The sequence below is a fragment of the Perca fluviatilis genome, chromosome 12 (genome assembly GCF_010015445.1).
Source record: "Perca fluviatilis chromosome 12, GENO_Pfluv_1.0, whole genome shotgun sequence".
NCBI classification, from domain to species: Eukaryota; Metazoa; Chordata; class Actinopteri; order Perciformes; family Percidae; genus Perca; species Perca fluviatilis.
This window is the reverse complement of record NC_053123.1, coordinates 36,652,203-36,666,401: the sequence shown is the minus strand read 5'-3', so window position 1 is coordinate 36,666,401 and position 14,199 is coordinate 36,652,203. Positions and strand designations below refer to the sequence as shown.

The window sequence follows — 14,199 nt, the reverse complement described above, 5'->3', positions numbered from 1 at the left end:
TGCTTTTTTAATGAAATGAACGTTCAAACTCGCTGTTTGTGCGCATGAGTAGCCTATTTCCGCCGACCCGCTTGTTTGTGGTTGTTACCATGGTAAATCGTAGAATCATGGCTCCATTCATGCTGCCTTTTTATAGTGGTGGTGCACGCATGTAACCCTGAGTGAACCTACTCCGAGTTGATTGAACCAACTCAAATCAGCTGTTCTGGAACCGAAAACTCTGAGTTTCCCATCTCAGGGTAAATCAACTCAGACATCAGGGTTATACTCAGAGTTTGTTAAACCTCCTTCCTGGAACGGACCCCAGGGCAGGTGTGGAGGTGACTTTTTATTTATTTATGTATTTATTGTATAGGGAAGTTTACCTACACTGTGCTTTACATACAAAAAAACCTCAGATTAAGTACTTTGGTGCTTCAAATAATGCATGTTTCGTAGTCTTTACGCAGTTAACGGTTAGGATTTTTCAGCACTTTCAAACATAAGAGGAGAATAAGCATGAGCATGTCAAATGCCATGACAGGCCAAAACAAAGGGAGCACAAAAAGGGGCAAAACTTGGCCCGCAGGCCCCGAATTGGGCAGCCTTGGTTTTAAGTGTCTAATGTGTGATTGCTGTGTCATATAACATTGATCAATGTTTGCTAATGGACAGGGTGGTGCTTTTGGCAAAGGAACAAGGAAACTTCATCCAGGTGTTTTTCCCACATCTGTGGAATGAGGTGTGAATGCTCGGTAACAATGGTACATTATTCTATTGACATACTAATTAATGCAGCCCAAGTCAGTTCACATTATACATTAAACAGCAACACAATAAAACATGAATAGGGGAGTCAATATTGAACTTTTTACAATCCCTCTACAACATGACTTCAGACCTGTATACATGTTTTAAGCTTAGAATGAAAAACTGCTCTAAACTTCTTTCAACACTTTACTTTAATTACACAATAACAGAAAACATTTAAAAGTGTGCAGGAGTTGGTCTTAATAGGGCTGGATAGGGCAAACCCCAGTGGTGGAAGAAGTATTCAGATCCTTTACTGAAATAAAAGTACTAATACAACACTGTAAAAATACTCTGTTACAGTAAAAGTCCTGCAGGTTAAATGTTACTTCAGTAAAAGTCTGTAAGTATCATCAGGAAGGGTGGCGTTAATGCAAAGGAACAAGGAAACTTTATCCAGTCATGGTTTGAATACAAGGTAACAATGGTAAATTATTCTAAAGACTATTTGATGCAGCCCAAGTCAGTTCACATGACACATGACAGATAATTATAAACAATAACTACAAGTTACACCTTTAAACAGTAAAACAGTCAATATTGAAATTGCATCTTTTTGTTTCATAAAGTCTTTCCACACCACTTCCATTGAAAACTCATTTAATAATCATTTATCATTTAATGCAACCCCTCTAACATGACTTAAGACCTGTAGACATGTTTTAGGTTTAGAATGACTTGACTGCCTTTCCTAGTGAATGCCTTTCCTGATTTTGCCTGTTTTTGGACCTCACCCTTGGATCTGGATTTGGACATTGTTTTCTTTAATAAACCCTTTTGTGAAGGATGCGGTCCACACCCATGGATCGCAAACAGGTACAGAGATTTCTTGGCTTTGCTCATTTTTTTGCACATTTTTCAGAAACTTGTTGTGTTGTGGCTGCCCCATTACATGCTCTCACCTCCAAGGCTAAGCTTGTTTGGACTCCCTGGACAGAACAAGCATTTGAGCGACTGAAGAAGAGCTTCTCCACAGCCCCAGACCTGGTCCTGCCTGACACCAAGAAGCAGTTTGTGGTTGAGGTTGATGCTTCTGAAGTGGGTATTGGAGCTGTCCTGTCCCAGCAAGACTGTAGGGACGATAAGCTCCATCCATGCCCGTTTCTCTCTAGGAAGTTATCCTCAGTGGAGAGAAACTACGGTGTGGGCAACAGGTAACTCCTCACGGTCAAAGGGGTGCTAGAGGAGTGGCACCACTGGTTGGAGGGGAACGAGCAACCGTTTTTGGTCTGAATTGACCACAAGAACTTGGAGAACTTCAGGTCAGCAAAAGGATGGAAATCTCAACAAGCAAGGTGGGTCTTTAACAGTTTTCTATTCACCATGTCTTATAGACCTGGCTTTAAGAATGCTAAGACAGATGCTCTATCCTGCTTGTTTGACCCCGACAAAGCACCCAGGTCGCACTCATCCATTCTTCCTCGCTCCTGTTTGGGGGGTGATGTCACCTGGGAGGTTTGAGATAGGATCAAATGGGCTCCTCAGCCTAACCTCACTGTCCCAGCCGGGTGCCCCCCTGAACAGGCTTTTTGTGCCTCCTGAGCTCAGGTCACAGGTCATTCACTGGTTTCATTCCTATCACTTTTCCTGCGACCCTGGGGTCAAGAGGACCCAGTATGTCATCCAACAGTTCTTTTGGTGGCCAACAATGGACAGAGAGATAGGAGAATATGTGTTCTCCTGCCCTACCTGTGCCCAGCATTAGCCCTCGCACCACTCTCCCACTGGTCTGCTGCATCCTCTCCCACTCCCTCAACACCCTTGGTCGGACATCTCCCTGGACTTTGTCATAGGTCTCCCTGAGTCTGAAGGTAACACTACCGTTCTCAGTGTGGGTGACAGATTTTCTAAGAAAGCTCACTTAATTGCCTTGCCCAAGTTACCGTCTGTCAAGGAGACGGCAAATGCTCTCCTGTTTCATGTTTTCAGAATACACGGGTTGCACAGAGATGTAGTGTCTGTCCGGGGGGGTTACAGTTTGTCTCCGTTTTTGGAAGGCCTTTTGTGAACTTCTGGCAGCCACAGTCAGCCTATCATCAGGCTACCACCCCCAAAGCAATGGACAATCAGAATGGCTTAACCAGGAGCGCGATACAGGCTTGCATTGTCTGGCATCCCGGAACCCTACCTCTTGGAGCAGCTGTTATGGCTGAAGGTATGCGTACAACATGCTTCCATGTTCCTCCACTGGCCTGTCCCCCTTTCATTGGCCTACTGATACCATTCTCCCCTATTCCCAGCAGAGAAGGAGGTGGGGTTCCCTCAGAAGTTGCTTTTGTGTGCCGTTGCAGAAAGACATGGACACGGACTCGGCAAGTCGTGCATCAAAGTAAAAAATAAATGTTAAAGAATACTATAATTCTTGTAATTCTTGGTAGATAAACCTTACGTATTTAATCTTATATGGAAGATTACCAGCACTGTGCTTTACATTGCAATAAAACTCAGATTAAGTACTTTTTAGCTGCACAAAATGTACGTTTCGTGGTCATTACAGTTTTTTACAGGATTTTACAGCACTTTCAAAATAAGGAGAATAAGCATGAGCATGTCAAATGCCATGGTGGGCCAAAACAAAGGGAGCAAGGGCCAAACTTGGCCCACAAGCCCCAATTTGGGAGGTCTTGGTTCTGAGTGTCTGCTGTGTCACAGAATAGAATAGATAGAAAAATATAAGACACACAGCACACATAAAGAATATACAGGAGATAATAAATAGGATGGAATCCAAGAACAACTATTCAAAAAATGAAGATAAAAAATATAAAGGAAAGAATGTACAAACGTATGTACAAGTGGTGAATACAAATGTAGAATCTACTTAAACAGTATTTATAAAGATGTAAGTAAAACCTATGTCTGTGCAAGTTGCACTGTATTGCACTATAGTGCAATATTGTAATGTATATGCATGTTATCTAACACTCAGTGGTGAGGTGTTAAAGAGTTTTATTGCCTGTGGTAGGAATGATTTCCTGTAGCGGTCCGTGCGACACAAAAGCTGTCAGAGCCTCTTGGCTCTGTTCAGTGATTGGTGGTGTTAATGGAAAGGAACAAGGAAAAGTCATCCAGTTATGGGTTTTCCCACATCTGTGGAATGAGGTGTGTATGCTAGGTAACAATGGTACATTATTCTATTGACATACTAATTAATGCAGCCCAAGTCAGTTCACATGACACATAAGATAATATTAAACAAGTTACACCTTTAAACAGTAAAACAGGAAAACAAGAAAACGTGAATATTGAAATTGCATCTTTTTTTTCTTTAAGTTGTTCCACACCACACATTTTAATGATCATTTATCATTTAATTCAACCCCTCTAACATGACTTCAGACATGTAGAAATATTTTAGGCTTAGAATGAAAAACTGCTCTAATCTTCACTTTACTTTAAACAAATAATGGAAAAGATTTAAAAGTGTGCACAGGTTGGTCTAAATTGGGCTGGATAGGGCAGACCCCAGCGATGGAAGAAGTATTCAGATACTCTACTGCAGTAAAAGTACTAATACAACACTGTAAAAATACTCTGTTACAGTAAAGGTCCTGCAGTGAAAATGTTACTTCAGTCTGTAAGTATCATCAAGAAAATGTTGTTCAAGTATTACAAGTAAATACAAATCCTCCCATTTTAGAAAACATTGTAGAAAGTGTAAAGGATCCAACCAGTTGTGTGTTTAATGGTCTAATCATCTCAGCTGGACTTGTAGGCCGTTATATTGTTGGCTACTTTACTTTAGAATAAAACATCAGATTTTATAAACTGTGTTTTGTGTGCAGAAATCTTAATGTGTAAAGTAACTAGTAACTAAAGCTGTCAGATGAATATAGTGGAGTAAAAAGTACAATATTTCCCTAGCGGAGTAGAAGTAGAAAGTGGCATGAAAAGAAAAGACTCAAGTAAAGTACAAGTATCTCAACATTTGGACTGAAGTAGTTACATTCCACCACTGGTCTAGACAAAGACATTCTAATAACATTCCAATCATCTGGCCAATACCTCACTGAGCTTTTTTGTTTCCCTCTCCTCTCCCAATGTCATGCTGTATCTGTTGCGAGAGTTAGGAGAGAGTTGAGATGGCGCCACATATGGCGACTCGGTGTGTTTGTGCATGTTGCTTTAATGTTTTAATGTGACTTGCACCTACGATACCAAGACACAACCCCTGTGTGTGTAAACATACGTGGCAATAAAGCTTTTCTGATTCTGATTCTGAGATCAGCTCTTGTCTTTAGACCCAAAGGTTGTGAGTTCAAGCCCCCAGGGTAAATATTAATGATTTGTCCCTTTTAGAAAACAAAAACAGGACCAGACACTGTTTTTGTGACAAAGTCTTTTATTTTGTAATGTTTAGTTGATTATATAGTGAAGGAAATCAGCTGAATAAAGAACACAACACATCAGTTTTAAGAATAAAAAGTAACCAGTTCATTAAACCAGTGGACTATATGAATTATTAATAGTTATGATGAAGTGTTATTACAGTTGCATTCTCCTCTTGTATCACAGAAGGGTCCGACAAAATATACAATTTTATTTTCTATCTGGACATTTTGGATAAAAAGATCATCACCACTTATGTCTGATAGGTTTACCTTTGGACGGAGTCAGGCTAGCTGTTTCCAGTCTTTATGCTAAGCTAAGATAGCTGTTTCCCCCTGTTTCCACTCGTCTGCTTGAGGGAACTTCATATTTTGCGTACACACATGAGAGTTGTATTGATCTGAAGAATAACTCTCAGAGAGAAATCTAATTAATGTGTTAATTGTTGTCTATCTCAGTGAGCCAGTTTTGTGTCTAATTTTAAACCCAAATGTGAACTGTTCCCTAACTCTTCAGATAATAAACAAGTGAAAGGAGGTTCTTGGAGTACACAAAATAAAATGGGGTGCTACAAGACCTGTCGTTCCACTTCTTTCCTGTAGAAAGAGTTTTCAACCAATTACATTTAATGTCAAACTTTTGATTGAGACTGCAACATACGACAAGATGTTTTAAATGTATTATTTACCTTCAAAGTTCATCTCAAGACAGTTCTCACCCCCGACGTTGTCAGGCTGCCCCGCATTGAAGAATGTGTTCTTGGAGCACACGAAAGAAGCCTGGTAGGTACAACCTGCGTCGTTCCAGTTTTCTGTAGAGAGAGTTTCCAACCAATGAAACTGATTTCATTTAATGTATAACTTTTATATTTAAGACTGCAACATACGACAATACTTTTTTTAATGTATTTTTTATTTAGTTTCCCCGTTTCCAGTCTTGATGTTAAGCTAAGCTACCTGGTTCCCTATGTTTCTAGTCTTTATGCTAAGCTACTTGTTTCCCCCTGTTTCCTGTCTTTATGCTAAGCTAAGCTAGCTGTTTCCCCCTGTTTCCAGTCTTTATGCTAAGCCTAGCTAGCTGTTTCTGCCCATTTCCAGTCTTTATGCTAAGCTAACGTCTGCTTGAGGGAACTTCATATTTAGCGTACACACATGAGAGTTGTATTGATCTGAACAATAACTCGCAGAGAGAAATCTATTTAGTGTGTTAACATTTTATCAGATGAGTGGGCGCTGTTTATAACAGATAATATTCAGTAAACTAAAATTGAAAAGATATGCTAGTATTCAAATGTTTTCTGTATTTTATTTTATGTTATTTACTATACATTAAAAGTCCAATTACTGATTTGGTTTTGTCCAGCTCAGTGAGCCAATTTCTGTCTAATTTTAAACCCAAATGTGAACTGTTCCCTAACTCTTCAGATAATAAACAAGTGAAAGTGAGTCATCTGTCAGCAGAGAGCTGTTTCTGTCTGCTGAACAAACTGAAAGTGAATCAATGATAGAGATTATAGATGAGCTGGAGAGGTATCATGATGGTGTGGTAGAGTTACACACACAGGTTCTTGGAGCACACGAAAGAAAACTGGTCGGCACAACGCACGTCATTCCAGTTTGCTGTAGAGAGAGTTTACAACCAATGTCAATTAATGCATTTAACTTTTATATTTAAAAGTGCAACATACGACAAGTTGTTATAAATGTTTTATTTACTTTCTTTCCAGTTCATCTCAAGACAGTTCTCCCCTTCACAACAGTTGTTAGGCTCCCCCACATAGAAGCTTTTGTAGTTGAATTTGGATCCATCAGACCACAACCACGTACCCTCCTGGAGGAGAAAGATTGGTTTAAAGTCAAAGTGAAATAAAGAGTTATTGTTGTGGTAATACTCATTCAGGCCACAAGAGGATCCTCCTTGTTTTCTACAACAAGTCGACAGATGCAACGCATTCTCATGAACAGGTTCATATGATATCGCATGAAAAACGTATGCACAACAATTTGTATAATATCGTACGAAATGAGGCAACCACCAGCCGGTCACGTGACAGTTAAAGGGGTGATAGAATGCAAAACTGATTTTACCCTGTCATAGTTGAATAACAACAGTACGGTGGGTAAATAGGACATACATAGAAGCAGGAAGTTGACGTCAACCTCCCAAGACCTGTAACTTTGTCACACCCATGGATGTATTAAGAGAACAGTCACGCCCCAACATTTACATAGGCTACACAACTGACCTGAGATCAGGTAGTCTTCTGAATTTAGGTCACGCAGATCTCTGCTATTCCATTACAAAATTCACTTATTAAACTTTTTTTATGTGAGAAATCAACCATGTAAAGCTCAAATATGGGCCGTTTTTCGAAAATGGATGGCTAATTGCAAATTTTGTCTGACTGTGTGTCGGAGTTCAGCGGCCGGTGCTGCCTGGGTTGCTGCCTCGCCGCCCTTCCTGTCCTTCGTCACAGACCCCGGCCTGCTGTGAGCTTGATTGAGCTCGGCCGGCGGCCCGGTGCTCAATACCCGCGCAAACTCACCCTTTTCTGGGTGACTGGACTACTACACGCTGCTTCCCTGACAGAGCTCCAGGGCCTGCAGCTCGCTGTTCTCCCTCCCCTCTTCCTGCTACCGGCCGGCCGGTGAGTGACTGAGAGCGCGGACACCGAGCTTGTTACGCCCGCAATCTCTTACCGCAGCCCGCAGGTTCCAGTTAATCTTATAATGGATATGTGTGTTGAGTTATTTAAACAAGCAATCGGGGAAACAAACGCCTCTTTTCCGCGAGTCTCATTGATAGAGCCGCGGTGAGCTGGAGTCCATCAATGAGAGCTAGCTAGCCTCCTCCTAACGAGACATCTGACATTCACAAAAATGCATTAACATTGAAATCCGAAATTGGACAAGTGTTAGCTAAGCTTTGTAAGACGTTGGGGAACCTGTAATATTCATGCCGTGACGAAATTCAAACTGTAAATATACTCGAGTTATGCCAAAAGTGTAGCTAGCCAACTGCAATTGTTTCCCATTGTTTTGAATGGGACATATAGCTAGCTAACTGCTCGTCCTAACAAGATGCTTCACGTCATTAAAATGCCTTAAAATTAAATCGGACACAACGGTTAGCTTTATAAGACACTGGGGTAGATGTTATATAAGTGGCGTGACGAAATTCAAACTGTAAATATACTCGAGTTATGCCAAAAGTGTAGCTAGCCAACTGCAATCATTTCCCATTGTTTTGAATGGGACATATAGCTAGCTAGCTAACTGCTCGTCCTAACAAGACGCTTCACGTCATAAAAATGCCTTAAAATCAAATCGGACACAATGGTCAGCTTTATAAGACATTGCGGTAGATGTTATGTAAGTGGCGTGACGAAATTCAAACCGTAAATTTATTATAGTTATGCCGGCCGCGGAGCCCCGGTAGTGCAGGGTGACTTTGCCCGGGTATGGAGCCCAGCAGGCTGCCGCTTTCTCGTCAGATTGTGTGGAGCTCCTAAAGTCCGACACATCTTACCAAATTTGCAATTAGCCATCCATTTTCGTAAAACGGCCCATATTTGAGCTTTATATAGTTGATTTCTCGCATGAAAAAGTCTCAGAAGTGAATTTGGTAATGAAACATTGCAGTGTTTGGAATATGAGATTCTGTCGCGTCTCTAATGTGTGTGTATTGGGGATTCGCTCAACCAATCAGCGCGCGTCTCTAATGTGTGTGTATGGCAATTTGCTCAACCACTCAGCGCGCGTCTCTACGTGTGTGTATGGGGATAAGGCTCAACCAACTCATCTAAATATTCATGACCATACCATATTTGGAAGAAAAGCTCTTGTTACAAATAGAGCCAAAACACAGGGATGCATAAGGCCCAATAAAATATCAACCAGGCCATTTTCAGCCCAACTAATGTTACATACCCCATTAGGAGACCATAAGGAACAGTGTGAAATACCCTATATAATCATTCTATCACCCCGTTAAGGTTAGCGGTCGTTAGGGTTACATTTAGCAGAGAACAGGTGACTGTGAGCCGGGTACAGAGCACCGTGAGTTTACGGTCCTTTCAGAGGCCGTTAGAGCTGAGTTTAGCTGAAAAAAAGTGAGCGTCAAGCAATGCCGAAAGTTAAGTTTAGATATCAAAAGGATTAAGATTAGAAAAAAGATTATGACTTGGGTTCAAACACTCCAGTACATGAACACCTGATTCCTGGGTGAAAGTCTTGTGTTTTCTTCTTAACTTCTTCAGGACATGAACTCTGCTCCCCGGCTTGAAAGCCCTGTGTTTTTTTCACACTCTCATACAGCAGCAGTCAATGTGCTGCTGACAGTAATAAATGTGGAATACAGTGATTTACTTTTCACAGCTATACTGTATGTATGAATGCTTCATAGAACAGGCTGAGAGACGAGCGACATCACTTCCTGTGTGATGATAAAAGTCTCACCTGGATGACGTCAGTGCCTCCGATCCAGGAACGTCTGTATGTACCAGTCACTTGCTTAATGTAGTTTCTGATGAATGTATGTTCCTCATCTGAGTGGATGGAAGCCAGATTCCCACCAGCGGTCTGGCAGAAGGTCTAATGGAGACAATATAATATAATAATAATTATAATTTAAAAAGTTTACAAATAAACAAAAACATAATCAAATTATTAACAGATCTCAGGGCAGTTGGTGGAAGAAATATTCTAACACCACACTGTAAAAAATACTGTGTTACAGTAAAAGTATCATCAGGAAATGTAGTTAAAGTATTAAAACATTGTAAAAAGTGTAAAGGATCCAACCAGTTGTGTGTTTAATGGTCTCATCATCTCAGCTGGACTTGTAGCCGTTATATTAAAAATCAATTGCTGACATTAGGAGAAACTCATAAGAGGTAAAAACAGGAGGGTATACATCAAAAGGGCAACACATCGGTGGTAGAAAGGTTTAAGAACGCTAGTTTACTTTATAATAAAACATCAGATTTTATAAACTTTTATAAAATGTGTTTTGTGTGCAGGAATCTTAATGTGTAAAGTAACTAGTAACTAGAGCTGCAACAGATGAATGTAGTGGAGTAACTAAAGTAACTAGTAACTAAAGCTGTAACAGATGAATGTAGCAAAGTAACTAAAGTAACTAGTAACTAAGGCTGGAACAGATGAATGTAGTGGAGTAACTAAAGTAACTAGTAACTAAAGCTGTAACAGATAAATGTACTGGAGTAAAAAGTACAATATTTCTCTCTGAAATGTAGCGGAGTAACTAAAGTCCAATATTTCTCTCTGAAATGTAGCGGAGTAAAAGTAGAAAGTGGCATGAAAAGAAAAGACTCAAGTAAAGTACAAGTATCTCAACATTTGGACTGAAGTACAGTACTGGAGTAAATGTACTGAGTTACATCCCCCTGCTGGTATTAGAACTTTAACTAGCTAAATTTCCTGATGATACTCACTTACTTTTACTGAAGGAACATATTCAATGCAGGACTTTTACTGTAATTGTATTTTTTTACATGATGTGGTTTTAACATTTTTACTGCAGTTAAGCATTAGTACACTGTTATGAAGCATACATATCTAATGATAGATACGACTGCTGTACCTCTGCATCGGACCAGGTCTTTGGCCCGATGTTGAAATTGAAACAGCGAGAGCCAAACTGAGTCCAATCAGGAGGGCAGGAAGCTTGACCCTGTATGAACAAACACACCAAAAACAATAAGATTAGTCTATATCGACGACTGGTCATTTACGGCAGTGGTTCTCAACCTGTTTTGGGCCAGCACCCCCTCCCTATCCCTTATCCAGGTCCCTCAACACATCATATACAAACCCCAATACCAATGAAGTTGGGACGTTGTGTTAAAAGTAAATAAAAACAGAATACATTGATTTACAAATCCTTTTCAGCCTACATTCAATTGCATACACTACAAAGACAAGATATTTAATGTTTAAACTGATCAACTTTATTGTTTGTCTGCAAATATTCACTCATTTTGAATTTGATGCCTGCAAACAGAAGCTGGGACAGGGGCATGTTTATCACTGTTACATCATCTTTCCTTTTTAACAACACTCAATAAGCGTTTGGGAAGCCGGCAGCGTTTCCGGGTGTATATATGGCTTCCCTTTGCATTGTAGAGTTTTAACTTGTAGATGTAGAGACGAACTGTGTTAACTAACAAGGGTTTTCCGAAGTGCTCCTGAACCCACGTGGTATTAACCTTCACATAATGATGTCAGTTTTTAATGCAGTGCCGCCTGAGGGAACGAAGGTCATGGGCATTCAATGTTGGTTTTCTGCCTTGCCGCTGATGTGCAGCGATTTCTCCAGATTCTTTGAATCTTTTGATGATATTATGGTCTGTAGATGATGAAATCCCTAAATTCCTTGCAATTTTACGTTGAGAAACGTTCTTAAACTGTTGGATTATTTGCTCACACAGTTATTCACAAACTGTGAATGTGTTGAAAATGAGTGAATATTTGCACTAAAAAATATCTTGTCTTTGTAGTGTATTCAATTGAATATAGGTTTAAAAGGATTTGCAAATCATTGTATTCTGTTTTTATTTACATTTTACACAACATCCCAACTTCAATGGAATTGGGGTTTGTAAGATGAAGCTTAATTTCCCTGAATATTAATGATCAGGCCCTATTATCGTATAATTGAATGAAAATGTTCCATGGCTATGTTCATAGACTTATTATAATGCAAAATAAATTAAGTTAATGTTTAATGACAACTTTAAACGCTGCAGTACGGAGTTCATATAAGATGATACTCTGACGACCCATTCTCGTGAAGGCAACACCTTGACTTTAATGTACTGCAAACAGCACAACCAGGATGTAAACAAAACCATGAGTTAATAGCATCATTATACGAGCATTTGTATTTAAATGTGCAATAACATCTGCTGAACAGGGCCAACATTTACTCAAAAGTAAAGATTGTTAACTGTTTATTATAAACTGTATTGTTTATAATTACAGAACATTTATTTTTACTGTAGCTAAACACCAAATTTCCATTTTTAATTACAGGACAGAGTCTGGGTAATGAACTGCCAGAATCTTTTACTGTTATTTTAGGAATTTATTTCTTAAGAGTGTACTTACATATGCAGCCAACAGTCTGCTGGACAAACAGAGAAACAAAGCAAACGGAAAGACTGATGTCATCTGTGGGAAGACGTTTAACAAAGTCAACAAACTGCAGACAAAGAAATAATGTCAGACAATTAATGACTGCAACTTATCATTAATTGATCATTAAATTAAAGTAGCCAGCTATTTATTAGTGTATTGTAAAATATAGATATGGTTTAATATTTGATAGATTATCAAATATGTAAGTTTTCTCAAAATATAAAATGTCCTCTCGATAAAGACAGGAATAGTTATTATTAAAAGTAAAAATAGATGAAACTGTGGTAATACATTTAAATATAAATACCTTTGCTGAGATGGTGATTGGCTGACACAGAGAAGAAGAACAAGCTGATGACTGTCACTGAAAGAAAATGTCTAGTATAATCTAGTATAAACGAAATATATCAAACTTTCAGGCAAAACACTGATTGGTAATGATAACAGTACATGTTGAAATATCCATTATACTCACATCAATAATCTTAGTTCTGCCTGGTTTGGTTTTGAGGAAAAAGAGAGTCACAGGCTCTTTAATACCTTGGAAAGGGGAGTGGTCTTAGTCATGTTTGACAGTCCAGTGTCCAACAGAACACCCCGCGCCGCAGTAGATCAGGGTTAGGGTTCACTGCGTCAAGGCCATGATACTTCACTCACTCTTTATAAACTTCTAATGTCGATGATTATCATCATGAATCAGTATTGTGCATTTAGTTGTTTTATTTTAAGCAATCATTGATAACTTTTGTGATATGGTTTTGGTATATATGTTAATGTTCTCAAATTATGCAACATTGGTAATTTGCTGTTCAGGCAAATATCAGATATTCAAAGTAAAATTATTTTTATTTAAACAAGAGCCATCTGGTAACAAGTGTGTTTCATCTTTATGTTATTGTAGTAACCTGAAATTTCCCCAGCCATGTTTACTCAGCTATATTAAGCGTTCATTTTAAAATGATTGTAAAATTTCCAACAACTTTTAAACGCAGCAGTAGGGAAGCTCACTTTGTAGTTAGTTAGTAATGATGCACCCAGCGGTCCCTCTGCTTTACTGCCAGCCTGAAGGAGACTACTTCACCGGGAGGAGAGTGTAAAGCAACAAACTGCAGGAACTCGTACACCCAGCCAGACCAGAGCTGCTGTCTGGCGGGGGTGGAGGGACTGTGACATACGCTAATATTACCAACTAGCTTCCTGCGAAGCACGAGAGTGGGCAAGCCGCTCCGGTCTGCCTGAGTTTGAGTTGCTGCAGCCGCTACTGAGGCTCCAAAGCTGTGTGGACTGTTTGTGGCAGGTGCCTTTTGTAACCATTGCTAATCAACATTAGATAGATTTGCAACTAACGTTAACATCACATTACAAATGACTGACTTGTGACTTTGATTGGCACAACAATATCACTGGCCCAAACAGACTAGCGACTGGCCAATTAACTTGCCTGACATACTGTTTTACTGGCCCCGGGCCATTGTGCCATTGCTTATGTCAAAACCTGCAGTTCATGAAATTCTTTTGGATTTTCTTAGGCCGATTTTTCTTATAAAAGAATCTTCAGCGAGACCACATGGTGCAATAATAGATCTTTATTCAATCAAAAGACCCTGACTTTCCTTCAGCATTCGTTCCTTTTACACATAGCCACAAAAAAGGCACACACTTCTCTTTCGACATCCCGGAAATGACAACTCTATATAAGGTCACTTAACCTCCTCATACACTTCCAATCATTTATCTAATCCAGTTGTTGGGGGTGATTCCCAAAAATCGTTCTGAAATGATGTTCAGAACTGCACATAGGCAGAAAAACATGATACCACCTAACCACGTTATTTATCTAAGCTTATTACACCATTTACACCAGCAGTCCAGCACACACTCTCTGCTCTCTTGATGCTGGTCTCCCGGTCATTCCTCTAGT

At 39.6% G+C, this 14,199-nt stretch overlaps 1 protein-coding gene across 3 annotated transcripts; it reads right to left on the bottom strand.

Annotated features, from left to right (window-relative positions):
- Positions 1 to 5,205: 5,205 nt before the first annotated feature.
- Positions 5,206 to 12,816, bottom strand: LOC120570162 (galactose-specific lectin nattectin-like). Of its 3 annotated transcripts, none has more exons than XM_039818409.1 (9): positions 12,754 to 12,816; positions 12,586 to 12,642; positions 12,249 to 12,311; positions 10,723 to 10,812; positions 9,576 to 9,710; positions 6,834 to 6,948; positions 6,680 to 6,737; positions 5,807 to 5,929; positions 5,206 to 5,714 (listed from the first exon to the last, which is right to left on the bottom strand). In XM_039818409.1, the coding sequence occupies exons 3-8, from the start codon at positions 12,309 to 12,311 to the stop codon at positions 5,848 to 5,850; spliced, it is 543 nt and encodes a 180-aa protein (XP_039674343.1). In that variant the 5' UTR covers positions 12,586 to 12,642; positions 12,754 to 12,816; the 3' UTR covers positions 5,206 to 5,714; positions 5,807 to 5,847. The 3 variants fall into 3 exon arrangements, with proteins under 3 accessions (XP_039674343.1, XP_039674344.1, XP_039674345.1); XM_039818410.1 differs by having other exon boundaries at positions 12,586 to 12,666; positions 12,754 to 12,789; XM_039818411.1 differs by having other exon boundaries at positions 12,586 to 12,606; positions 12,754 to 12,773.
- Positions 12,817 to 14,199: the final 1,383 nt, after the last annotated feature.